The sequence below is a fragment of the Sorex araneus genome, chromosome 2 (assembly GCF_027595985.1).
Source record: "Sorex araneus isolate mSorAra2 chromosome 2, mSorAra2.pri, whole genome shotgun sequence".
NCBI lineage: Eukaryota > Metazoa > Chordata > Mammalia > Eulipotyphla > Soricidae > Sorex > Sorex araneus.
Genome location: NC_073303.1, coordinates 261,214,928 through 261,241,665, shown reverse-complemented (window position 1 = coordinate 261,241,665; position 26,738 = coordinate 261,214,928). Strand labels below are relative to the sequence as shown.

Genomic DNA, 26,738 nt, shown 5'->3' with positions numbered 1-26,738 from the left:
CCCGGACCCTGCCCCACCCCTCACACCTCCGCCGGGGACAGGGAGCAGCGAGAACAGAGCCATCGGCTGAGCCTCCTCTCAGCCGTTCACGCCGCCAGCACTTGTATCTGGGCCGGTTCCAAGCAGTCACTTAATTGAAAAGATTGGGGGGGGGGGGAACCAGCCCCGCTGGCAGACAGCCACGCCACTCTGTGTCATTGTCCTGGCGCCCGAGCGGGCGATTCCTCACACTGACGCGGGCCGGAAGGGACTGGCCCCGGGCCAGGAGCGTCCCGACGGGCCTGGCGCTGCCCATCAGAGGGCCCCACGCCCCCCTGCAGGCCAGGGGTCGAGCTTCTGGTCTTGGGGCCCCCACGCTTGGTCCTGCACAGCACAGCCCCCGCCATCCCCCTCCCAGGCCAGGACCCCCCCCCCGCCTTCCCCACTCCCTGCTTCCCCCAGAAGTGAGTGTCACCGTGTTCTCTCTTTCCTCTCTCTTGGCTTTGGGCCACACCCAGCAGTGCTCAGGGCTGACTCCGGGCTCTGTGTTCAGGGGTCGCCTAGAGGGGCTCCCGTGGGGGGTGTCGGGGATCAAAGCCGGGTCCGCCATGTGCAAGACAAGCCTCCCACCCCCCCGCTCTAGCACTCCAGCCCCTCACTGTGTTTTCTTTTATGAAAGAGGCTCTGGGGCTAGAGGGATAGAGCCAGCAGGGCACTCGGCTCACATGCAGCCGATCTGGGTTCGATCCCCAGCATCCCATATGGTGTGCCGGGGATCAGACGCCACCAGAGCCAGGAGTAAGCCCTGAGCACTGCCAGGTGAGCCCGCCCCCGCGCCCCTCCCCCCCAAAAAAGAGTGAAATTCCGGGACTGGGTTTGATAGCACAACCGGGGGGGGGGGTGGTGTTTGCTTTGCACAAGGCCAGCCCGGGTTTGATCCCTAGCACCCCACACGGTCCCCTGAGCCTCCCGGGAGCCATCGCTGAGTGCAGAGCCAGGAGTAAGCCCCGAGCACTGCTGGGTGTGGCCCAAGATCCAAAAAAAGAAGTAAAGGAGAGAGAAATTCTGCTCTCCTCAGCACATTTCCAGGGCCGGGGGCGGGGGGCGAAGAGAGGCCTGGGGTGCTGGGAAACGGAACAAAGTGCGGGTGTTGCAGTTCCAGCGCGGCTGGGCAGGCTGCCCTGTGCAGGCCAGATGTTGGGCAGGCAGCTGGCAGGGGACCCGCGGTCTCCGCGGGGCGCGGCCGGATCATGTTTGCCGCTAGTCAGGCAGTGGCGCCCCGCCAGCGCCTCTGCTCCCGCCGCCGCCCTGCCCTCCTCTCCCCTCCGCCCTGCGCCCCTCCCCCGTCCCTGCCACGGGAAGAGGCTGTGGGCGTGCAGACCCAGCATGCGCGGCCTGTTCCGGCCCAGCCCCAGCCGTTGGCACGAAGCAGCAAGAGCGGCACCCAATGCGACATCCCGTCCGGGCCTCTTCCAGTGAGCACTGTCCGCCAGAGCCGAGGGGGGCTGTGTGCAAGACAGCGGGGGGCCTGCGGGGGAAGATCAGCACCTCGTGGTCTTCCCTCTTGCCCCGGCCCGGGCGCCACATTGGCCGTGACCTGGACGGTGGGTCACCGGGCTCTGGCGGGATGTCCCCGGGCCTGGGCACCTGGGCTGTGGGTTGCTGGACCTCAGTTTGTCTGTCAAGGAGGGGTCTCGGGACTGGCTGGGTTCCGTAGGCCCTGGGACGGGGGTGGGGGCGAGGAGTCCCCCCGGAGTTAGCACCCGGGGTCGGTCCCAGCCTTCCTTGGCCCCCTGAGCACCGCTGTCTGCCACCCTGGAGGCCCCAAGCAGACGTGTGGTCTCTGGGAAGTTGGTCGCATGGCCCCTGTCTCACGTGTTCACACGCCTGTCCAGCCTCCCAGAGACCTCTACGTGCTTAGGTGGCCTTGAGCAGGGTGGGGCTCGGGGGCACCTCCCCTCACTGCCAGACGTCCTGGTGGAACCCTTCGGTGCCCTCCATGACGGCTCAGGGCCTCTGGGGACCGTGGCCTCTATCCTTCCGCCCTCACACGGCCAGTGGGAGAGGAGGAGGAGGAGGAAGAGGACGGGGAGGCAGGAAGGGCCGGGCTAGAACCCCCATCCCGGGGCCGCTGGTCTGTGTCGCCACTCCCGCCCGGCCTGGGCTCGTCTTCCCGGGGTGCCTCCTGTCCAAGGGGCTGGGGGTATGTATCCAGGTGACCCATGCGCTTGAGTCCTGCCCTCCTCTCAGAGCTTGTGCAAGCCGGGAGGGCCCGGCCTGAGCCTTCGAGGCCGGCGGCTCTTTCTGCAGATGTAAAGGTCCCCTGGGTGCTGACCCTTGTCCCCTCTGACCCCCCAGGTCTACATCATCCGCGTCACGTGGTCCAGTGGCTCCACCGAGGCCATCTACCGGCGCTACAGCAAGTTCTTCGACCTCCAGGTAAGGCCTGGGGGCTTCCCACGAGCTGCAGGGCAGAGTCTGAGGGGGCTGACTGTCCCCTGGGAACCGGTGCCCCCCGCCCCTCGCCCCCGCAGCCACAAGCTGGGCCATCTGTGCCTCCCGGGAGCTGCGCAGTGCGGCCGTTGGCAGGGTCTAGAGACAGACGCGGCCCTGTCCGGGGATGGCATCTGTCTCTGGAGTGACCCGGGTGGTTCTTGAAAGCGTCCACCGGGGCCGGAGACAGGACAGCGGGCACGGCTTGCCTCGCACACGGCCCACCTGGGCGGGACCCCGACACCATGTAGGGTCCCTCGAGCCCTGCCAGGAGTGATTCCCTGAGCACAGAGTGAGGAGTAAGCCCTGAGCACTGCAGGTGGGTGCCCCCTTCCACCCTCTCCCCCCAAAACGTGTCCCTTTGACGGGGGCTTCCCTGTGGCCGTCTGCTCGGACACTGGTTTCCTCCCGATGAGGCAGGCGCCCACCCTGAGCCGGGGGAGGTGAAGGAGGTGAAGTCCTTCTGCTGCAGACTCGAACCCGCTCCAGCCTCTCTCTGCGCCACTGCAGTCACGTTTGCGGCCAGCCCCGTGGGCCCAGGGGCCCTCCGGCTCTGGGGAGGACCCTCACCTCCCGATTCCCCAAGAGCCCCTCCCTGCACACTCAGCCCTGAAGTGCCTCCAGGTCTTTTTTTTTGGGGGGGGGTCATACCCGGCGATGCACAGGGGTTACTCCTGGCTCTGCACTCAGGAATCACCCCGGTGGTGCTCAGGGGACCATATGGGATGCTGGGAATCGAACCCGGGTCAGCCGCATGCGAGGCAAACGCCCTCCCCGCTGTGCTGTGACTCCAGCCCCACCCCCAGGCCTTTGCCACGCCTCTCCTCTTTCGCCTCCTGGACCCGCTGCGTCTCACCCTCACTCTGCTGAGAGGCGTGTGTGAGGATGTGGCCGTGTCTGGGGGGCTAATGAAGGAAGCACTGCCAGGAGCACCTCCTGTCTCCTGAGGAGCCGAGCAGAGTATGGGCAGCGAGGGCCAGGGAGATGGTGCAGTGGGTAGGGATACGCGTGAGGCATTGGTCCCAGCATCACCTCTCTGGGGAGGGCCTTGGAGGCACCTGAGTGCCCAGGTAATTCCTGGCACTGCGGAACCTGAGCAGCACCACCTCCATGCATTGAACCACTGTCTCGGTTTGCCGGAAAGCTCCAAGAATTGAGCCCCCTGAGCACTGCTTGGGAGCCCCCTGGGACCCACTGCAGGGCCAGGAGATGACTGTCTTCCTGGTCCCTCTGTGTACCTGTTAGGATGCTTCAGGTGCAGGGACACCCCACTCAGCCCAGACTTAAATGAGCGAGTCTGTTGTGTGGCTGGGACCACTGAGTGTCTGAGAGGAGGAGGAAGCCTTGTGGGCTCAGGCACAGCTGGATCAAGGGGTTCCTGCGGGGCTCACTCCCCCCACTGCTGCTGCTGCCATGTTTCTCTTCGGCGGTGTTGGCACAGGGATCCCGGTGCCACCCCGGCAGGAATCACAGAAAGCCCCTTCCCAGAAGCATTCGGTGTTGAGGAAGGCGGGGGCCTGTTGTTTTATGACGGTCCTTGCTGGAGTTGGGGGTGGGCATGTGGGACTGTGCCCACTCCTCGTGCCGACCCTGCGGGGACCCCGAACTGGCCATAGGGGGCATTACGGCCACAAGCTGTCGGCCCGGCCTGCTTCCCTCTCCTCCCCCCAGGCCCACTTTGGGTTCTTTGTGGGTTTTTTTTTTTTTTTTGGAGGGTGGGAGTGAGGGTGCTTTTGGGGCCTCACTTGGCTTCCTCTTTGTCTGTGCTCAGGGATCACTCCTGGCGGGGGGCCATGTGGGTGCCAGGGGTCCAACCCAGGTCAGCCCGTGCCAGGTACACGCCCTCCCCCCTGCGCTGTTTCTCCAGGACTGTCAGATGCAGGTTCCCAGCTCAGGAGGGATGGTTTGATGTCAGGGCCCCTGGTCCGGAGAGGGAAGGCTCACTGGCCCTGGGTGCGTGGGTGGGGCTCTGGCCTGCTGACCCTCCACTCAGAGGCGCTCCCCCGAGGTGACGTCACGGGGGAACGCTGGAGCCAAGCTTCGGTTCCTGAGACTCCCTGGCCAGCCGCCGCTGGCTGCACCCCGGGATTCCTCGAGGGGCTCCCAGTGAGCTTTCTGCTTCTCCGTGATCGAGACCTCCACCTGGGGGGGGGGATGCTCCCAGAGCCGCCCCCACCCTCCCTCCCATAAGCAGTGGCTGCAGAGCCGGAACCACCTTTAAAGAGTCCCAGATGGGCAGCGACATGGGGAAGTGGGGGGATTCCTGAGGGTCCTGCTCCTCCTGGAATGTGCCGCCTCCTGCCTCCCACCCCTCCGAGGGGGAGCCCTGGCCAGGACCCCCGCCGGCCCCAGCCAGCTGTTCCCAGGGACCGGCAGGGAGGCCCTGAAGAGGGTGATCCCGCCCTCCCACCCGCCCTCCCTCCCTCTGTCCCCCTGCCTTAAACGTGGCTTGGCCAAGTTGGGGGGGGCCGCGCTCTCAGCTGCCCGCTCGCCTCCGTCATGGAAAAGGCAGAGGGCCTGGCCGGGAGCCCCGGGCCCCAGCCCCTGTACTGTGTGGCCACGGGCACACCCCGTCTCCCCTGGGCCTGGCCCGGGTGACTGGGAACTCGTCTCCCTCCCAGGGCTGCGGGGGTCTCTCGAGACAGAGCTGCCCCTTCTCCGTCTTGAGCAGGGAGGGGCTCCGTGGGCAGGAGCGAGACCCTGTTGCCGCCGGCCGCCTCCTCCCACCCGCCTGGACCGTGGCGGTCAAGCCACTTAACTGCTTGCTTTCACTCGCTGTGGGCTGATGCGTGTGTGTGTGTGTGTGCGTGTGCGTGTGCGTGTGCGTGTGTGTGTATGTGTGTGTGTGCGTGTGTGTGTGCGTGTGTGTATGTGTATGTGTGTATGTGTGTGTGCGTGTGTGTATGTGTGTGTATGTGTGTATGTATGTGTGTGCGCGTGTGTGTGCGTGTGTGTGTGTGTGTGTGCGTGTGTGTGTGTGTGTGTGTGTGTGTGTGTGTGTGTGTTGTGCCTGGCAGTGCTCAGGGACTACTTCCTGCTCTGTGATGTTGGGGTCCCACCCAGGAGCCTCCCAGTGCCTGCGCCCCAACCCTTCGAGCTCTCTCTCAAGCCCCTGTGGGGGGGTGCTTGGGGCACACCTGGCGGTGACAGAGGGACCGTGGGGCGCAGGGCCTCCCCGATATGGTGCAGCACACCAGGCCTGGCGCCGTCTCCTTGGCTGATGCGCTGAGTCTCGGTGAACCGCGGTGAGACTAGCACCTGTCAGTGAGGAGGTCCGGGCGGGGGGGGTTGTTCAGAAAGGGGGTCCCATAAGAAGAGGCCCGTGCGGCTAGGGAGGGGTGTAGTGAAGAGGTAGCTGGCCCAGGGGTGGGCAGCAGGCTCGGTGCCTCCCGGGGCGTGGGCGCAGATCCCCAGGAGCACCCCGCCACATCTGGTGGGACGGACAGACCTCATCCCCGTGGCTTCCCGCCAGGCTGCAGCTGTGTGCGGCCCCCCTGCCCCCGCCCTCCCCCAGCTCCCGACTTCCTGCTCCTTCTGGGGGCGGGGGTGACCCGGCCACGTCCAGTCTGCGGCTAACACAAACCACGTGCAGGCCCCACGCCAGCTGCGACGGCGCTTTCCCCAGGGCGCCCCCCTGCATTTCCTGCGTCGCCAGCCAGCGGCTGGAAAGTGCTGAGGGTAGCTGCTTGCTGCCCGCCCCACCCCCCACCACTTGGACGTGGCCACGCCACGTGGCTCCTCCCCTCCCCGCCACCGATTCCCTCTCCCCCTTTTCCCCGGTTCCACTTCCTCTTGAGATGTGTGGAGGGGAGGGGGCAGCGTTGGGTTCTGAGGATGCCCTCTGCGCGGGATGCGCCTCCGGCCAGTGCCGCAGACAGCCTGGGGCGTCTGGAACGGGGCTTCTCAAGGCCTAGGGGTGCCCAGTGTGGTGGCAGCCGGCCGTGAGCCCCAGGCCTGTGCCCCGGTCTCTGGCCTCCCATCTTGGCCGAGAGAGTCTGTGCCCCAGGACCGTACGGCTGGCGCAGAGCAGGGCGTGCCCAGGGTACCCCTAGGGATGGCCCCCGCCCCTCCAAAAGGAATATCGCAGTCTCGGTGCCAGAGTGACAGGACAGCGGTTACGGCGTTCGCCTTGCAATGCGGCTGAGCCGGAGTCGGTCCCTGGCACCCCGTGTGGCCCCAGGGCCCCGGCGAGAGCAATGTCTGAGACTGGTGTGATGAGGTTGAGGCCTCCTGAGGTCGGGTAAACCACACACATGGAGTTTGATCTTGGCTGATTGTAAACTTGGGAGCAACGGATAACTTTGCAAATTACAGTACCTCAATAAAAAAATATTTAAATATATATATATTGCAGCATCACAGACTGTTAGGAATGGCTCCTGATGGTGTGGGTACTGCCCTGGGGACGCGAGTGGCTAGGAGTAGAACCTCGCCTGGTCAGAGGCTCGCCGCAGTCACCAGGTCCCCGAGCTGTGTTCCCCGACCCTGCCGCAATCACCAGGTCCCCGCGCTGGGGTCCCTCACACCGTGCCGCGGTCACCGGGTCCCCGTGCTGTGATCCCCCACACTGTCAGTACTACTTAACACAGCTGGTCCCAGGGGGGCCTCACATTTGCGACCTTGGGGCTGGACACCCCAGCAGAGCCCCAGATGCCCCCGCCCCGTTCTGTGCCTCTGTCCTTACGCATCTGCCCGGCAGGATTCTGGGAAAGTTTCTGGGAAGCAGAACAAAGGGAGCCTCCTACGTGTCACTGCCCGGCACAGCCAGGAGTCGCCTCTCAGCTCTGCCACCTGTGCTCTGGGGGCGACCACGGTGCTGGGGGTCAAACCTGGGCCCCCCCCCACCAGCAGAGCCTGTGTCAGCCTGGGGCACCGTCTCCCCCCCGCACCCCCTCGATCCTTTAAGTGACGGAAGCAGTTGCTGATGTGTGTTTCTCCCCGACCCCTCAGATGCAGATGTTGGACAAATTCCCCATGGAAGGAGGACAGAAGGACCCAAAGCAGCGGATTATCCCCTTCCTGCCAGGTGAGGGTGGGACCCAAGCCGGACCCCCAGTTGGACGCTCCAGCCGTTCACCAGCCGGGTGACTGCACGCCGGAAGCCCCCGTGGGCCCTGGTGTCTCTGGCCTCTGAGCGCACGAGGCGTCCCGGGGGCAGAGCCAAGTTGCAGGGGAGCAGGGCCCCTCTCTGGAGGATGGTGGGGGACACCGTGCTCCCGGCACTTGGGGATCTCCCCTGGGTGGGCTCAGGGGACCCTCTGGGGTGCCGAGGATCAAAGGCGGGTCGGGCTTGTGCTAGGCCTTTCCCCCGGCCCGGCCAGAGTGAAACTTGCAGTGTTTTCTACAGGGTGGAAAGAGGGAGCCCCCGCTCGCCCCCGCTCTCCCCCGCGTGTGAGGCCCAGGCAGCTGTGAAATAGCTTGGCGGGCCGGGCAGGGCTGGAGGCCAGCCTGGAAGCCTGTGAGCTTACGTAACCCTCCTGCCCCCCACCCCCACCCCCGTCTGGCCCAGCCCGTTGCAGGGACCCCTCTTCTCTGCTCAAGGGACCCCCGTAGAACCCAGTGTGACTTTGCAGTCTGACTTCCCGGCTGGGCTCTGGCCTTGGCCTAGGGGCGGGGTGGGGGGGGCCTGGGTTCCCCAGAGGCGGAGGGGTAGGGGGTGGGTTACCGCCCAGACCGCCACATCAGCAGCAGCCTCGCTGGCCTCCGGGGACGGGGCGGGCCCGGGCGATCTTCCATCCCGCCAGCCCGGGGAGGGGAGGGGGAGGCCAGCTTGGCAGCGCCTGGGGTTGGAAAACCAAGAATTACAGTTTGGCCCTCCTCCACCGGGGAAGGCGGCCGGCCCGGCCCAGCCCCCCCACCGAGGGAGGGCTCTCGGCCCGCCAGCCCCCATCCAAGAAACAGTTCACCTCAGGCCAGGACGGGGGGACAGCTGTGCCCGGGTCTCCCCCCACCGGGTCCCTGGCCTCAGCAGTCCCTCCAGCCCCGCCCATCTCAGGGCCGCCCATCCTCTGGGCCCAGCCCGGGCCGGGGTTTGTCTGGGCAGAGTGTCGTGGGATCACTCACCCCGCGTAACGGCAAAAGGCAGGCCGGACACAGGGCAGCGCTGTCCTAAGGACCCCAGAACCTGCCAGCTCCACGAACCATGAATAGTTAGGGTCTGGGGAGGAGGTAAACAGAAGACCCGGACTGGAGAGAGCACAGCAGGGCCGACCTGGGTTCCATCCCCGGCAACCCATATGGTCCCCCCACCCTCGAGCACCGCAAGGAATGATCCCTGAGCTCAGAGCCAGGAGGGACCCCAGAGCATTGCCGGGTGTGGCCCCCAAATCTAGACAACCCCCTTCAAAACAGCCTCTGTCTTCTGAACCCCACCCCCCAGCCCCAAACCAACACATTGGACCCAGGGCTGGGGCCTTTCTCACCATTCCTGTGGTTGAGGAGGTGGGGAGTTTGACTCCTTGGCAGAATGAAAACCATCGTGCCCAGGGGGACGGCTCTGTGGATCGAGTCTTGGGCTCTATCCCTGTGACCATAGGGTCTGCGGAGCACTGAACTGGGAGTAGCCCCTGAGCACTGCCAGGTGTGACCCCCAATTTTTTTATTTAAAAAAAAAACAGTGTTATCAAGAAAGGAGGCTCTGAGCCGGAGCAGTAGGGTGGTGGGTAGGGCGCGTGCTTGCCTTGTACTCCGCCAACCCGGGTTCGACCCCTGGTACACACACAGACCGCCGAGCCCATCTGGAGTGCTCTTGGCCTTTTCTGGTTGATCAGTGGGTGCGCAGGTGCCTGCTCCTGGCCCTGCCGAGCTGTGAGGCCAGCCGGGGGGACGGGAGAGAGGCTGGCACGCCGAAGCCCGGGCTCCCGACCCCAGCACCGCACGGGGCGGAAGTCTCGAGCACTGCCAAGACCAGAATGAAAATTCCCAGCGCAGGGGCCCGGAGAGATAGTGCAGCAGGTAGGGCGTTGGCCTTGCACGGGGCTGACCTGAGTTCAGTGCCCAGTACCCCAGATGGTCCCCGAGCCCAGCCAAGAGTGACCCCTGAGCACAGAGCCAGGGGCAAGGCCGGAAGACCGCTGGGTCTGGCCCCCAAACAAAACAAAACGAAATAGTCCTGGTGCGGCCCAGAAAGATGGGGCAGGAGGCAAGGTACGTGCCTTGCACGCGGTCAACCTGGGTTTGGTCCCCAGCACCCAGAGCGCCCCCTGAGACGCCCCAGGAGTGGTCCCTGAGTGCAGAGCCAGAAGTGAGCCCCGAGCAGCATCAGGCCTAGCCCAGGCCCCGCCCACCCCCACCCAAACCCAGTGATCCCAGCTCGGGCCGGGCTTCACACGGGCTTTGCACGTGGGAGCCTCAGGTCTGGTCTCCAGGACTGCACAGTGGCTGGTGCACTCTGGGAGTGACCCCCAGGCGCTGAGCCAGGGTTAGACCCTGACCCTTCCCTCCGTCCTGCCAGGTGTGACCCCAGGATGAACCAAAAAATAAGTGATCAACCAAGTCACCTGGTTCCCGTGACATCCCTTTGGTCCTGTCGTACCCTGTTGGCTCTGGCTGCTCTCTCCCTCCCGGCCCCTCCCCCAGGTTGTCCCGGGGTGGCCGGAGTCTCGGCAGAACCGTCCCTGCACGGTGCTCCGACGCTCCTTGCCCGGATTCCTCTCCTCCGCCCACCTCCTGCGGCTGAGTCAGCAGTGCTCGTCGGAGCTCCTGCCCCGCCAGCTGGGGGTGCAGGTCTTCCTTGACTTCTTCCTTTCCCTTCTGTTTTGGGGTACCAGGGAACGAGCCTAAGCCTCGTGCGTGCCAGGCATGTGCTCTAGCTGCACCCCCAGCCCCAATACCTTCTTTTTGGCCCCCCAACCCTGGCCCCTAGGGCCTCCTGGTGACTCTGTACAAGCGTGGCAGAGGGAAAACAGCACCCCCCACCCCCTTGGCCCTCCTTGGTGTCCGCCTCTGATTCCCCCACCCTCCCATGCAATGGGCCACTGGGAAGAGCCAGCCTGCCTTATCTTCGTCTTAGGGCAGCGCCAGCCTCTCTGCGTTGGCTTTAAGCCAATCTCACCCTTCACTTTGCAATGTCCCGGGTATCCCAGATACCCTGCGTGTCACCGTGCGTGTGCCTGCATTCGCAAGGCTGACCTGCACCCTCTGCCTGCACGCGGTGTGGACAGGCCACGGCACCGTGTCCAGGGCTCAGCACGGCCCCACTGAGCAGCAGACGTGTTTCCTCAGTGTTGGGTGAAACCCGCAGTGGAATCAAGGTCAGGGAGAGGGAAAAGCACAGAGGCACGAGAATAGGGGGTGTCTGGACCCCAGCGGGGAAGGACCCATCTCTCTGTCCACTCTGCTCAGGCCGGACAGGGACCCTGGGGTGCCTGCACTGTGCAGGGATTTCTTTTCCAGACCCCGGGCTCGGGTTCCAGCCTCCCCCAAAGCCCCCAGCCATCCCCCCAGCGCCCCCCCCCCCGCCCTCTCACTGGAGCGGCGGCCACCGGGCGGCCTGTCGGCCTCGTGTGCACACAGTAGCCTCGAACGTGGTAGCTGCCGTGGCCGCTGCCCGGGGTCCAGGTGCTCCTTCCCGCACCGTCCCAAGCTCCGCGCTCCTTGTCTTCCACAGGCAAAATCCTTTTCCGCCGCAGCCACATCCGGGACGTGGCCGTCAAGCGCCTGATCCCCATCGACGAGTACTGCAAGGTGAGCCCGAGGGCCCGGCCCGGCCTCCCTGCTTCCCCAGCTGCTTCCCCTCTTTCTTTCTGGGTCTACACAGCTGCCGAGTTGGACACAGTGAGAACCAGAGGTCACTCAGCCGGGACCACCCCCAGCCCCCCACCCCGGCTCTCACCCCACAAGTCTCCTGCCTCTTTCCTCTCTGTCTCCTCTCTGTGCACCCTGCTAGGGACTGAGACCGTGCCCCACTTGTTTTTGTGCCACACTTGGCAGTGCTCGGGGCTTACTCCAGGGATCACTCCTGGTGGGGATCGGGGGGGGGGGGGGGGAATCGTATGTGGTCCCAGGGATTGGACCAGGTTGGGTGTATGCAAGCAAGCGCCCTGCCTGCCTCACTGTCCTCCCAACCCATCGTACTCTGTTTCTGGTCTTTCTCTTTCGCTTTGAGATCGAATTATAAGAATCACCTCACGCCCCCGCCCCTGCTATTAAAAACGTTTTCCTTGATGGGGCCAGTGACAGTACAGCAGGTGAGGCCCTTACCTTATAGGCAGCCGATCCCAGCTGGATCCCCAGAATCCCATGTGGTCCCCCAGGCACCACTGGGAGTAATCCTTGAGCATCGTCAGCTGTGGCCCAACCTCCCCCTCGATTCACCCCCCAGATTCCCCTTGAGTCCCCTTTTCATGGCTGAGTGTTACTCCGTAGTGCACACGATGTCGGGGTGGGGGGGCGGTCGTTTGGTCAAACTGTGTTGGGTGGTGTCTCCAGTATCCCAAGCCCCCGTGGACCAGCTTTTTGGTTCCATTGTCAGCCCTCTGGCCCAGCCCTGTCGGGGTCTCTTAGCCACAGTCTCCCCCGGCGACAGTGTAGGATACGCAGGAGTTTATGGTATTTCCCCCCCCCCCTTGTCCCCTAAACGTTCCTGCATGATAGCGACTTCCCTTGCGCATCCCCGCACCAGGGCTCTGGAGGACTCAAAGATACTCTCGCGTTTTGTGAAAGGAGCGGGGGCAGCCCTGGAGTGGGGGTATCCAGGAGCTTCCCGAGGATGTGGAAACGGAATGTGTTTCGTTGGCCGGAGGCTGTGGCTAGAGACTGGAGAGGAGCAAGTTTCGTTGGAGCTTCTTCCTCCTTCGTGCTTATTTCTCTCGACTGGAAATCACTAGCTGCTGGGGTGCCGGAGGGCGAGGATGGCCAGGAAGGCCTCAAAGGGGGCGGGGCGGGGCAGGGGAGAAGGAGCAGAGGGCCGAGCGCAGGTGTCTTTGCATCTCCGGCAGCACACAGTCCCCCGGGCACCACCGGGCCTGTCAGACAGGCCAGAGTAGGACAGAGCCAGACACAGACGGGGAGTGGCACAGGCCGGTGGGCGCGAGCAAGGGAGCAAAACAGAAATACAGGCGAGAAAGGGAACGGAACATTGCCTTGGTTCACAAGCGCCACGCGCCTTGCCCTAGGAGAGCACCAGGGCTGCGTTTAAAATAAACCAAAAAGCCCGACTGGAATTAAGCCGACCGAACCGGCCAGAACTGCTCACTGAAGGAGATCAGGGAGCTCCCCGGACACGGGCCTTAGCACAGGGCCAGGGGCATGGCGCAGTGGGCGGGGGACTGGCCTCGCACCGGCCTGCCAGGGCTCCGTGTCTGCCACACCCCCCTTAGGAGCCCCTGAGCCCACCAGGAACGATTCCTGAGTGCAGAGCCAGGAACAAGCCCCACATCAAAATAAAGTAAATCTGGAGCGATAGACAGCCTTGCACACGGCTGGCCCGGGTTCGATCCCCAGCACCCCATAGCATCCCCTGAGCACCGCCAGGGGTAATCCTGAGTGCACGAGCCAGGAGTAACCCCTGTGCACCGCTGGGTGTGACCCAAAAAGAAAGAGAGAACTGTTAACCCCTCGGGGCTGTTCTTTTTAGGGAGAGAGAGGACTGAGAGGGGCCCGAGCGAGAGCACAGCAGGGAGAGCATTTGCCTTGCACCCGGCAGACCCAGGTTCAATCCCCGGCATCCCACAGAGTCCCCCAAGCACTGCCAGGAGTGATTCCTGAGTGAGAGCCAGGAGGAATTGCTGAGTACAAAAATAAAACAAGACAGAAGGGAAGGGACAATAAAGGAAAGAAAGAGGCTGAGAAGGCAGGACGCTCGGGCAGCGGCGTGTCCCGGCCCAACGGGGCTCCCCCGAGGCCGTGAGGGGGTCCGAGTCCTCCCTGCACTGCGGCACAGCCACCCCGGGACGGCCTCACGTCTCCTCCAGGCAATCAGTAGTGTGAGGCTCGAAGGGGCGCGGGGACAGGAGGTGCACAGCGGTGCCGGAAGCTGGAGCTGTCTGAGCCCTTGTCCCCACCTTGCCGCGTCTGTGCAAAGGGCCTGTCTTCCTCGGGCGTCTGTTTCCCCGCAACCCTACACCGCCTCTGCCATTCCCCGCCCAGCCCCCTCCCTGTCCCGCAGCGGTTCCGGAGCCTTCTCCCGCGCCCTCACAGACCCACCCACACTTGAATCCGCAGGCGAGGCCGCGGTGCGAGAAGCCTGGGCAGGTGGCGTCCCCCGCGCCCCACGTGTCCCCCGGCCTCACCCGCGGCTCTCTTGCAGGCCCTGATCCAGCTGCCCCCCTACATCTCCCAGTGTGACGAGGTGCTCCAGTTCTTTGAGACCAGACCCGAGGACCTGAACCCTCCCAAAGAGTGAGTTGGTGGGGCTGGAGCGATAGACAGCCTTGCACACGGCTGGCCCGGGTTCGATCCCCAGCACCCCATAGCATCCCCTGAGCACCGCCAGGGGTAATCCTGAGTGCACGAGCCAGGAGTAACCCCTGTGCACCGCTGGGTGTGACCCAAAAAGAAAAAAATAAAAAGAGTGAGTTTGGGGGCTGGAGTGAGAGCACAGCGGGTAGGGCATTTGCCTTGCATGCGGCCGACCTGGGTTCGATTCCCTGCATCCCATATGGTCCCCTGAGCACTGCCAGGGGCGATTCCTGAGTGCATGAGCCAGGAGTGACCCCTGTGCATTGCTGGGTGTGACCCAAAAAGCAAAAAAAAAATGAGTTTGGGGACCCCTCCCTCCCCGGGCAGGGTGGCCTCCCTGGCAGCCCCCAGGAGAAATCAGGGGGAAGCCAGGGCGCTGGCGTGCAGAGGGTCGTGACGGCTTGGAGACCGCAGGGCAGGGACTGGGATTTCACTCACTGGGTGGAGACGGCGGGGGATGAAGAACCCTATTCCTAACTGGGTACTGAAGGTGCCACCTCATCAGTCTCACCCCCACCCTTCTCTCCTCCACAGGGAGCATGTCGGGAAGAAGAAAGCCGGTAAGAATGCTTTCCACGGGGGCCGGGGGTATGATTCAGAAGGCTGGAGTGCGTGTCCTCCATGGGCCGGTCCCGAGGCCAGCATATCCCGCCGAACAGCACCAGCAGTGGCCCCTTGGGGTGGGGGAGGGGGTCTGAGCGCTGCTTGGGAAATCTGCTAAAAAGGTATTTTTCTTCGTTTGTTCCTTCTCAGTGTCCCAGCTGAGAGCCTGTGGTGAAGCAGTGCAGGGGGGTGGGAGGGAGGGAGGGAGGGAGGGAGGGAGGGAGGGAGGGAGGGATGAGCAGATGATGGGCTGATGGTGTACGGAAGTGCAGTGCGTAGACAGATGAACGGATGGACAGATGGGTGGGCAGACGGATGAGTGGACAGATAGTGGAAGGTGCGTAGATGAATGGACTGACGGACAGATGGGGGTGGTGGGTCGATGGATGGATGGATGGATGGATGTGCGGATGGATGTGCGGACGGACAGATGCGCGGACGGACAGATGCACACGCGTGTGTGTGGATTGATGGGTGAAGAATCGATGGGTGTTTGGTTGATCTCCCGTCCTGTCTTTACAAAAAGTATTGGGTTGACCTCACGCTGTATGTCAAAATTGCGGAGTAGGTAAGGGGCCAGGGATGTGGCTGAGTGGTCAGGCACTATTGTGAGACCCGGAGTTTGATCCCTGGTACCACAAAACCAAGAAAGATTGCCAGTTGCACATGGCCTGATGTCTCCCGAGAAAGGCCTCGTGGGGGCGGGGAAACGACTCCCCACCCCCCTCCGCCCCTGCTGGAGACAGGGAACGTGGTCGCTCAGAACGCAGCTTTCTGTCTTAGAATTTGGGGAGGGGTGAAACGGAGCGAGAGAAGGGCGTGCTGGGAGGGGGCCGTGCGTGAGGGGCGCGCCCACGCGCGGGGGGGTTTTGGTGTGGCCCCCGACTCCAGCCGGGCGCTGACCACTACTCTTCCAGATGGCCAGGCACCCTCGCCCTCTCCCCAGGCCCCTGTCTTCCTTCTCTCTGTTTCCCGGGCAGCGTGACTTACGGTGGGACCGTCACGGAGGAAGGGGAGTGGACGTTTGGGTGCGCACAGAGGGGGACGCGGCGCTCAGCGGCCCCGCGGGTGGCTGGTAGCCGGAGCCGGCTCCTCCCTCCCGCCCACCGTCACCTCCTGTGTCTGTGGGGTCCTTGTGGGGTCCTCGCCCGGAACCAGCCGTCAGAGCTTCTAGAATTCCTTGGGGCTGGAGGTTTAGTACAGGGGGGAGGATCTTGCCTTGCCCATGGCCCATTGTGTTCGATCCCCGGCATCCCTGAGAGCACAGAACCAGGAGTACGCCAAGAGCACCATCTGATGTAGTTCAAAAATCCCCCCTCCCCCCAAAAAAGTGCTCAGAATCCAATACTTTGATGCCGGGGTGTTTGTCGGGAGGCGGAGGAGGAGAAAGGTGGCCAAACAATGGTCCCTGAATGGAGAAGGACGCCCCCCCTCCCGTGAGCAGCGTCCTCTGTGAGGTGCAGCAGCCGTCACTGCCTCTGGGCCGTGAGGCAGGACGCACTCGGCCGCCAGAGCAGCACCCAGCGGGTCCCGAGGGAGGCGTCAGCGTCCCTGGCTGCTCTGACTCCTCCCGTGACTCGGGTTTGCGCAGAACCTTGTGGCGGTTCCCAGCCCCGGGAATGGGGTCGGGGGCCCTCGTGCCCTCCTTGGCAGGACTTCACGGGAAGCAACTGGATCCCCAGGCCTCTCCCCCAAGTGCTCTCTGGTTACTGTTCCTGCCCCAAGGGCCGTGGCCTCCGGCGGGAGCTGCAGGGCTGCTGGGTCCTGCAGGAAATGCGGAGGCCAGTCTGGGCCCAGGCCCCGAGGCTTTCTTGGAGGGCGCAGGTGGGAGGGAGAGAGGAAACGGTCAGTTCTATTTGGGAGGACAAAAGTGTCCCATCAGCACAAGCTTGATGAGGGGACTGGTCTGGCGGAGCCCGAGGCTCTAATTTGTGGTGACCCAGTGTGACATCACTTTCCGGCAATGATGGGGGACGGATTTATTTCTAGCTCGGCTGGGTGGAAAATAGCATCTTTCTTTCTTGGGCCCAGAGCCCCTGCTAGGAAGCGCCTTTTGCTTTACCTGCCCCTTGGCCGTGTCCTTTATGGTCGGAGCCGCCTTCTGATGCTGGAAAGGGGCCTCAGGTTGGTCCCAGTACTGAGTCGCCGTGCCAGGCCTTGGAGGAGGCCCAGTCCCCCGGCCAGCGCTGTGTCTGCTCTGTGGTTGCAGAGCGTGTCCACTGTGGCTCCTGATGCTGCTCATCCCGCATCCCGCAGGGAACAGGCTGCCCGCTAGAACCTCATTTTTCCGACGACTCAGGAGCATCGTGCCCGAGTTCCCCAGCCTTCCCTCTCGGAGACGCTCGCCTAGCTCAGCAGTCAGGCATGTACCAAATCAAGGCTGCCAGGAGAGCGAATGCCTTCGGGGCGGGAAGGCCACTTTATCCTCCCTCTCTGGGCACACATAACAGCACCGAGGACTTGAGCAATGGAATGTTGGGGGGGAGAGAAGAGAGAGACAGAGAGAGAGAGAGAGACAGAGACAGAGGGAGAGAGAGAGAGAGAGAGAGAGAGAGAGAGAGAGGGAGAGGGAGAGAGAAAGGGAGGGAGAGAGAGAGAGAGGGAGGGAGGGAGGGAGAGAGAGAGAGGGAAAGAGAGAGAGAGAGGGAAAGAGAGAGAGAGAGAGAGAGGGAGGGAGAGAGGGAGGGCTGGCTAGAGTGATAGTACAGCAGGTATGGCATCTTTCTGCATGCGACCGACCTGGGTTCAATCCCCAGCATCCCACATGGTCCCCCGAACACCACCAGGAGTAGTTCCTGAATGCAGAACCAGGAGTAACCCCTGAGTATTGCCAGTTGGGACCGACCAAAAAAACAGAGAGGGAGAGAGAATTCTTGATTTGGGGGGCACCCCGGCAGTGCTAAGGGCTTATTCCTGGCTCTGCACTCAGGGGTCACTCCTGGCAGTGCTCAAGGCACCCACTAGAGTGCCAGGGATCAACCCGGGTTGGCCGCGTGCAAGGCAAGCGCTCTCCCCGCAGTCCTGTTGCTCCAGCCCCTCTCCTGTGTCTCTTCTTCTAAGGCTGCTACTTCCATCCGTCACAGAATGTCCTTTCTCACAGTCCCCTAAATCAAATGACCTCCCAACGAGGCCTTCAGTGTGTACCACTGGAGGGCCCAAGTGTCCACTTTAGAAGGGGTCAGGGCAGAGACAGCGTAACCCAGTGGGAACCTTGATAGGTTTCTGCCTGCTGAGAATTACCGTACCGGCTCTTCCCAGAGTGATTCTGGCCCCGGGCACGGCCCAGAGGTTCAGCCTCCGGGGCCGCATGCCCCGGGCGCGGGCCCAGCAGCCGGAGCAGTGCCGTCCTCACCCTGACCCCCGTGGCCCGAGCGCGGCCAGGCCTGGCCCAAAAGCAGAGGGAAAAATGACATTACTGGGGCTGAAGAGATAGTGCGGTGGGGAGGGCACTTTCCTCGCACCAGCAGACCCGGGTTCGATCCCTGGCACCCCACAGGCTCCTCCGAGCACAGAGTCAGGTGGAAACCCTGAGCATTGCTGGCTGTGGCCAAAGAGCAAAACAAAAGAAAAGAAGAAATGGTCTTCCTTCCCTAGCAGTACTTAGCTTCGTGCTTGCTGTGCGAGAGTGTCTCCTCCTGCGGGGGGTGTCGGTGCTGTGGAGTCAGTGTGTTAGGGAGCTCGGCTCTCCAGCCTCCGTCTCCTCCACGGCCCAGTTTGAGAATCCTGCTGGCACCAGTGAATGGGATTTTGGCTCACGTGCCCTGGGCTGGTGCTCCGGAGCTGGCCCTAGCCTATGAGATAGGCGGGGGGGACCCACTCGGGCCGACAGTGTGTGGGGGGGTGTGGAGCTGTGATAGGCATCAGCCTTCCGGACAGTCCCCGTCCTGCTTCTGTCATCGTCTCCCTCTTTCCCTGTGCGGAGTTGCCTTCTCCGCCCAGGCTGTAAGTGACCGGGGCCTTCCTGGGGCCCTCCGGGGGCCCCTCTGCCCCCAGCCGAACAGGGCAAATGGCCTGAGCCCCTGGACTCAACACAAGGCCCGGTTCTGATTTTCCACATTGGAAAATGCAGCGCGTTGTATGCTCCCAACAAAGGGCTTTGTGTGGCTTCTGGGCGAGGGAACGCGGGGGCGGGGGGAAGTGGGGCTGGGGTCCTGGGAATGCTGATACCAGCTTTCCGACGCAAGGAGCTGCTCCCCGCACCCGGGGGAAAGGGCAGGGGTTGAGGCACTTCCCTTGAGCGTGGTGCCCCGGCTGGGTTCCTGGTACCTCATTGGGTCCCCCCGTACCACCAGGCCTGATCCCTGAGCACAGCTGTTGGGGCGGGGGGGGGGGGAAGCTGGAGCTATAGCACAGCAGGGAGGAGGGAGGGCGTTTGCTGGCACGTGGCTGACCCGGGTTCAATTCCCAGCATCCCATATGGTCCCCTGAGTACTGCCAGGAGTGATTCCTGAGTGCAGAGCCAGGAGTAACCCCTGAGCATCGCCAGGTGTGACCCAAAAAGCAAAAGAAAGAAATAAGAAAGTTCTGTGTAGCATTTGCCAGCAGTGAAGACGCCTCAGACTGATCCCAAGCCTCAGACAAGACGCCACCCAGCAGAGTTGGGCGACACCCAGGTCAGCCCCTAGGGCTGCTGGGACACGGGGATGGACGTCACCCGGACTCTCTGCTGTGTCTGGAACCAGAGCGGATGTGTTCAGCGAGGACGTGGAGAAAACCGGCCGCAAATGAGTGGCTGTCCTCCCACACGGAGCCCAGGCTCTGTGACGTCGCGGCCCGGACCCTGCGCCACGCCGGGGCCACCATCCTGTGCAAAGAGCCTCACCTGGAGCGCGGGCACCCCCTGCTGCTCCCTTCCTGCCTGCGGGATTCTCTGGAAGCTGTCACTGCTTAGAGATGCCAGTCCCTTTTTCTTTTTTTTTTTTGCTTTTTGGGTCACACCCGGCGATGCTCAGGGGTTACTCCTGGCTCATGCACTCAGGAATCATCCCTGGCGGTACTCAGGGGACCATATGGGATGCTGGGATTCGAACCCGGGTTGGCTGCTTGCAAGGCAAACACCCTACCCGCTGTGCTATCACTCCAGCCCTGCCAATCCCTTCCTAAACTGGCTTTCTCCTGCAGAATTAAAAAAAGAAAGAAACAGGGCCAGAGAGAGTCCAGTGGGTCAGGCAGTTCCCCTGCACCCAGCTGGCCTTGTGGTCAGTCCCAGTGCTGCATGCGGTTCCCCGGGCAGCCCCAGGAGGCACCCTCAGCTCAGAGCCAGAAGCAAACCCTGAGCACCGCCAGATGGGACCCAAACCAAGCCCCCGCACAAAAAAATCCAGGGGTTGGAACGGCAGTCCAGCCGCCGGGGACTTGCCTCGTGTGTGGCCGACCTCAGTGCTCTCCCCGCACTGCAGATAGTCTCCTGAGCCCTGCCAGGTACGGCCGAGGCCCGAGCCCGGCAGGCTGGAATGCGTGAGACGGCCCTGCGTGGAGGAGTCCCGTGGTCGCCGCCCGGCTATGGCGCACGGTCAGAACACCGCGGCCCACCTGGCCTGGCCGTGCAGGAGCCCGTCCCGCCGCACCCCACACCCTCCCCTCCGCTCCCCGCCTGCTCTGTGCTCTGCTCTTCTCCCCGCAGCTGCTGTCTCTCGGCGCTGCCTTGCCGCCCTCCGGGAGGGCTCGGCACCCCACTTAGTGTAGCACCCCTTCTCCCGTCCCATTTTGTTTGTTCGTCTTTTTCTGGGGGGGGGCCACGGCTGGCGATGCTCGGGGCATACTCCTGGCTCTGTGCTCAGGAATTCCTCCTGGCGGTGCCCCTGTGACGGGGCCTGGAGCGTGATTGGTGCATCACGAATGAAGAGATGCGTGGTTTGGGTGACGGGAGAGACCGTCGGTGCTGCTGGACGCTGGAGTCGGACGGTGGGCGGGTGGGCCGGTGCCCGCGTGGCTGCACGGGGGTGAAAGACGGCCGAGGGGTGCGTCTGGAGAGATGAGTGAGGATGTGTCTTCACTGGCCCAGCAGCGTCTGCAGGACTGGTCACTCTGACAGTCCACTGTAGCCCCAGTGCCCACACCAGACGGGCGCTTAGTCGATCTTGGCGCCTGAGAGTGGACGGGATGGTGCTGGGGACCCGTCCAGGAACATCCCTGTCCTGTTCCCCTGGCTCCTGCTCACTCATCCCATGGGTCGAGGCCAGAGGTGACCTCTAACGGTTCTGTGTCCACAGGGGGCGACTTGGCCTCGGTGGACCCGCTGGTGCTGGAGCAGTACGTGGTGGTGGCCGACTACCAGAAGCAGGAGAGCTCAGAGATCAGCCTCAGCGTGGGGCAGACGGTGGACATCATCGAGAAGAACGAGTCAGGTAGGGGCCTTGCACAGGGCCGGCCAGACAGTGCCGCGGGGAGTCCACCTGTGTGTGACCCCTGGGCCCCCGGCTGGCATCTGTGTTCTCTGAGACAGAGCCCATGCCTCTTGTCATCTCTTATGTTCCCGAGAGGACGCCGGGCCCGCCGCCCGCTGTCCCCTTTGCCTGGTCACTGAGCACTTCGCCGGATTCCAGGTTAGGATGCAGACGTCTCCGGCCGGTCATTCTTCCTGCTGGCCCAGGCCCGTGGGAGCCCTTTTCCCTGCAGTGGGGGCGGGGGTAGTGGGCAGCATCTGGGGAAGGAGCCCCTCCGGCACGTCCACCCGCACCCAGACTTAGCTGGGGTGACGATGCCAACCCGGGCCTCAGGAAGGCGAGGAGGCCTGCGTGGTTCAGCCCCGACAGCTCTGCCCGAGCTCAGGAACGCGGACACGGAGCGTCTCCCGGCTCACAGCGCTTATTTTTCCCGTCTGTGCGAAGGGGTGGATTGCCACTGATTCTCTCGTTTTAAAAAAAATTGGGGGTGGATGGGGCTGGAGCAATAGCACAGCAGGTAGGGCATTTGCCTTGCACGCGGCCAACCCGGGTTCGAATCCCAGCATCCCATATGGTCCCCTGAGCACCGCCAGGAGTAACTCCTGAGTGCAAAGCCAGGAGTAACCCCTGTGCATCGCCAGGTGTGCCCCAAAAAGCAAAAAAAAAAAAAAATTGGGGGTGGAGCGATAGTCCAGTGGGAGGGCGTTTGCCTTGTACGCAGCCGGCTCAGCTTCGATTCCCACCATCCCATAGGGTCCCCCGAGCACTGCCAAGTATGATTCCTGAGTGCTGAGCCAGGAGTAACCCCGGAGCATCACCAGGTGTGACCCAAAAAGAAAAAACATTTTTTTTTTTTAAATATCTTTCGGTTTGGGGGCCATCCCCAGCTGTGCTCAGGGCTCACTGCTGTGGCTCTGTACTCAGGGATCGCTCCTGGCAGTGCTCGGGGACCCTCCTGGGGGCCCGGGGATCGGGCCCGGGTTGGCCGTGTGCAAAGCAAACGCCCTCCCCGCTGCCGTATCACAGTCGAGGCTCTCAGACCAAGCAAGGGCGGGGTCAGGCCGAGGCTCATGCGGGACACTCCGCCCCTCAGTGCTCGCACAGCATGTGTGTGGCTGAGGTGCAGCTCTCCGGACACGTCTGGGCACCTGCACACCTGGCAGCTGCCACCCCCGCCTCCACCCAGCGTGCTCGGCCGCGTGTCCCCTCTCCCTCTGGGACACATGGGCGTCCCGGCAGGGCTGTGAGGCTCGGCCCCTGCTTCTCGGCGGCCCCGGGGATCTGAACCTGCTGACTCCAGGCGCCCAGAGCCAGTGCTCCGCCCCTCCAGGCCCAGGAGCTGCATCTGGCCTCTCCTTCCAGGCTGCCTGTCCCCACCCCAGGCTGGGTTCTCTGTGTGTTCACCCGTCCTGGCCAGGCGTCCCGTGGCAGGGTGGCTGTTGGGAGGAGGTGTCCACCGCTGGGGGCGCCTTAGCAGCCCAGCTGACACCCGCATCTTCCTTCCCCAGGTTGGTGGTTCGTCAGCACGGCCGAGGAGCAGGGCTGGGTGCCCGCCACCTGTCTGGAGGGGCAGGACGGGGTACAGGATGAGTTTTCCCTACAGCCGGAAGAAGGTAGGCAGGGGCCGCCAGCGCCCACCGTGCCCCTCGGGTCTGGTCACGTGGTTCTGGGCCCACCGTGCTGCATCGGATCTCGGGGCTACTGCCCACCTCTCTGAGGACCTTTGCTTTGGGCCTGGAGGGGAGTGTTGGGGCCATAGCTGCCATGTCCAAGGCTTATCCTGGTGGTGTTAGGGGGGCCCTTTGTGGTATCGGGGACCAAACTGGGGGGGCCTTGCCTCCTGCGCTCTCTCTCCAACCCCACCTCAGGGATCTTTGGGAGAGAACCAGGCAAGGCCGGCCAGGGTAGGGCCCAGACCCCCCCACCCATCCCCCGCCCCGGTCCCCAGAGGCTCCCTCAGCCCCCTCCAGGACACTCCCTCCTTGGCGTCATTCAGGGACCGAGGTCTAGCGCAGCGGCCAGCCATCTGCAGCCTGGAGCTGTGCGTTGAGATTCCGTTTGTTCTGCCGGCCTCACGGCCCAGGGCTAGGATGATCCCCTGCGTGCACCACACGTTTGGGGTGGCCCCATCTTTGCAGTACACTTTTGGGGTGACCCTGTCCATGCCCACACATTTACGACAACCCCCTCCATGCACCACACAGGCTTCAACTCCCAAGAACTTGCCCCGCGCTACCCATTGTACCATCTCTCCGGCCCCTGCTTCCCAACAACTCTACCATCTGTGTGGCCCCTGGTTATTTTTTCATTATTTAATTACTCAGTGGGATAGTTCCTATAACCTCGTGGCCGGGCACCTCCGTGTGGGTTTCTCCAGGGTGAGGCCAGCCAGAGAGCACAGGGGCTGTGCATCGGGTGCAGGCGCAGCCAGTGCCCCTTGGAGCAGACTCTCCGTGGCTTCGCTCTGTGTTACAGGGTGCCCGGCAGGCCCCTGGGCTAACACAGGGACTCGAAAGTCAGTACTGGAAGCTCTTGCGTTTCCGATGCTCCATAGAAACACTGTGCCTCCCTCCCCTCCCCCCGCCCCTGCCCATTCCTGGGGACCCCTGGGATGCCTCTGTAAGGGGCAGCATCTTACCGCTGAGGCGGCAGGCGCAGTGGGAGAAGAACCCCGTTTCCCTGAGGGTCTGCCCCTCCCCCGCCTGTCCCTGGCCGCCTCTTCCCTGAGTTCAAGGTTAATCCTCCCGGGCAGCGGGTCTTGGGGGCTCCGGACGCGTTCTCTCCTCACCGCTGCCTTCTGTGCTTCACCTCCACATGCTGCCCGCTAGTGTCCTGGAGGTACTGGTCTCTGCCCCAGCCCGTGAGCCGCCGCCGGACGCTGGGGGACTTGTACGCCGTCAGCTGGCGTCCAGGTGCCGCTGACCGTGGGGCGTGTCTGCTCGCCGCATCTGCATGTCCCCAGCCGCCCCCTGCCTGTTGCATGCTCCTCCGCTGGCATGCGGGTGCGGGAGGAGGGGGCCGGGCCGCATGGGACCTCAGGCAGGGTCCGAGTCACGCGGGAGAGATCCTGACGCAGGCAGGGGAGGGTCTCCGTCCTCTCCCCGCGAGGCCTGGGGTAGGCGGGCAGCGCGGTGGGACCCAGGGCCAGAGAAGGCCGTCCCCCCACCTTGCCCACGGCCTTCTTGGGGGTGACGCCCCCCTGGGGCACCCTCCAGTGGTGCCGTTCCCAGCACTGCTGGTGACGGGTCCACTCAGGCCCTGCGCCTTCCCGGGAGCAGCCGCAGGGTCACGGGCCAGACCGTGTGGACGGAAACTGGCAGTGCCCCCGCCCCCCAGGAGAGGCGGGTGGTCTCCACCATGCCGCCTGCAGGGTCCCCTCCAGTCTCAGGCTCGGCATCACTGGGTGTCCCTTGGAGCCCAGAAAGACTAGAAGACCCCCCAGCCCCACCCCCGCCATCAGCTCCCGTCCCAGCATGTGGGAGGCAGGATGCGCCCCTCCCACGGGACCAGATGGACCCTTTCTGCATCACTGGGCGCCCCACCCCGCTGCTGCCTCCCCATGCTAGGGAACAGCTCAGAACCTAGTACCGAGTCGGCCCAGGCCCCACCGGGCAGGTCTGCGCCAGCCATTCACACACCCCTCCCCCACTGCTCTCTGCACTCCCCGCCCAGGAGTTCCGGGGCCTGACCCCAGCACCCCCCACCCGCAGGGCCTTTGGCCTCTTTCCTCCGTCTCCACAGCCAGAGCCAGTGGGTGAGGCAGCGAGCCACGGGCTTGTGCTCCAAGCATGACCGGAGGGGACCTGGGAGCTGTGGACGGGACTCGGCGGGAGGCCCCTCTCTGGGTGGGCGGCGGGGTCATCTGGCTGCTTCGTCTGGGGCTCTGGGAGGAAGGTAGGAGGAACCCTGGGGCTGTCGTGTAGAAGGTTCCCTGTGACATGCAGACGAGCTTCAGGTGCAGCTGGATCCAGGCGCTGGGAAGCAGCTACAGGGAAACAGCAGAGGGGTAGCAGCGGTGCCCGCGTCCCCTCCTGGGGGCCGATTTCCGCCTGAACTCAGGTTCCACACTGACTGTTCCGAGCTTCAGAGGAGCCCGGAAGCGGGGTTACAGGGATTAAGCAGCCCCTTAGGTGGGAGCCGGGGGCTTCTGCTCCTCCCTCAGGGCTGGACAGTCCTCGCACCCGGCCTGGCTCTGGAGGCGGGCAAATGAATGAATGAATGAATGAGTGAGTGGGTGAGACAGACTAGAGGTCCCCAAGGTCAAGCAGCAGCTATGACCTGGGGGAGGATCCATGTGTGTGTGTGTGTGTGTGTGTGTGTGTGTGTGTGTCCAGGAGGGATTGCAGAGGGAACGGAGCATGCCCACTGGCCACTGTCCTTGGTCCGGGCACACAGGGTCACCCGAAACCCCCTGAGGGCCTGCTGGCGGCCCAGAACTCCCGGGAGGGGCCAGGGCTGCCCATGGCTCGCAGTCTTGGCCCTCATCAGCTCCCGGGGGCCTCAGTGTCCTTCCCTCCCCCCGCAGAAGAGAAGTACACCGTCATCTACCCGTACGCGGCACGTGACCAGGACGAGATGAACCTGGAGAGGGGGGCTGTGGTGGAGGTCATCCAGAAAAACCTGGAAGGCTGGTGGAAAATCAGGTACCGTCTTCGGTGGGTGGGTCTCAGGCGCAGGGCGATCCAGCCGCACCCTGCCCGCCCGTGAGGGATCAGAGGGAGTTAGGTTTCTGCCCGAGAGTTGAAATTGCTTCTCCCCACACGCCAGTCTGTCCGGCCGCCCTCCCCGTCCAGGTCATTCTCACGGTTCACCTTTCGGGAAATCCTTTGCGCAGACCGTGCGACCCATCCAGGAACAGGGCCGTCCAGCCAGTCCCCCTCCTCCCGGGGAGCGCAGGACCAGGCAGGGCTGAGGCGGGGGTGTTAGGGCTGGCTCTCGTGCAGGGGGCGCCAGTGGGCGGCGACTCAGAGACGCGCTCACGGACACCGTCTGAGCGTCTCCACCTCTGCTAGACCCCCGTGGGGACGGCGGCCTGGCCCCGTCCCTGCTGTAGGAAGTCACAGAGTCTGGGGCGGGAGCCATAAGCACAGCGGGGAGGGCGCGTGCCTTGCGTGTGGCCCACTCGGGCTGAGGACCGCCAGGAGGCAGCCCTGAGCACAGGGCCAGGGGTCAACCCCCAGCATCCCCACATGTGGCCCCCTCTCCAAAATAAAACAAGGGTTCCAGAGTCCTTCCCCCACTTATCAGCCTCAGCATCAGGCTCTGGCAACAGGAAGTGGGGGCAGGAGGGAAGCCCTCGGGTCAGCCTCCCCGGGCCTCCATCCGCCTCCTTCCTTCCCCCCCCAGGCACCAGGGCAAAGAGGGCTGGGCCCCGGCCTCCTACCTGAAGAAGAGCAGCGGGGAGCCCCTGGCGCCCAAGCCCGGCCCCTCCTCACCCGCCCCCCCGGGCGTCCTCGAGCCGGACGGGCTCTTCCGGCTGCAGAACTCAGTGGGCCGGGACAAGGAGCCCCTGAGCCACCAGAGGGACGGCTGCCTGGACGGGCGCCTGGGGCCGGACAGCGACAGCAAGCAGCGTGAGTGACCCGCCCCCACCGCCCCCGCTCTCCGGGACGGGAGAGGTCACCCTCGCTCACGCCACCCCGATTCCATCCCCGCGTCACCGAGAGTGATCCCTGAGCACAGAGCCAGGAGCACACAGCCAGGCGTGGCCCAAACCCCCTTCCCCTCACACCCTCCCCCGCCAAAAAAAAAAAAAAAAAGACCCCAAACCCGAAGAGTCTGGTGTCGTGGCTCATGGGAGAGCACAGGCCCTGCATGGGGGGCACCTCTGTGCGGTTCCCGGCACCATAAGGAAAGGGACAGTGTCGGCCGGAGAGA

At 64.0% G+C, this 26,738-nt stretch overlaps 1 protein-coding gene across 2 annotated transcripts in view; it reads left to right on the top strand.

Moving 5' to 3' along the window:
• SH3PXD2B (SH3 and PX domains 2B) overlaps positions 1–26,738 on the top strand; it is a 52,850-nt gene that overhangs the window by 13,668 nt on the left and 12,444 nt on the right. The window contains exons 2-11 of one of the 2 annotated variants that reach the window (XM_055127028.1): positions 2,338–2,418; positions 7,423–7,498; positions 11,081–11,157; positions 13,721–13,812; positions 14,407–14,432; positions 20,688–20,822; positions 22,370–22,474; positions 23,690–23,773; positions 25,387–25,504; positions 26,208–26,434. In XM_055127028.1, the coding sequence (XP_054983003.1) occupies positions 2,338–2,418; positions 7,423–7,498; positions 11,081–11,157; positions 13,721–13,812; positions 14,407–14,432; positions 20,688–20,822; positions 22,370–22,474; positions 23,690–23,773; positions 25,387–25,504; positions 26,208–26,434 (1,021 nt within the window). The remainder of the gene's footprint in view (positions 1–2,337; positions 2,419–7,422; positions 7,499–11,080; positions 11,158–13,720; positions 13,813–14,406; positions 14,433–20,687; positions 20,823–22,369; positions 22,475–23,689; positions 23,774–25,386; positions 25,505–26,207; positions 26,435–26,738) is intronic. The other variant, XM_055127029.1, reaches the window with a different exon arrangement.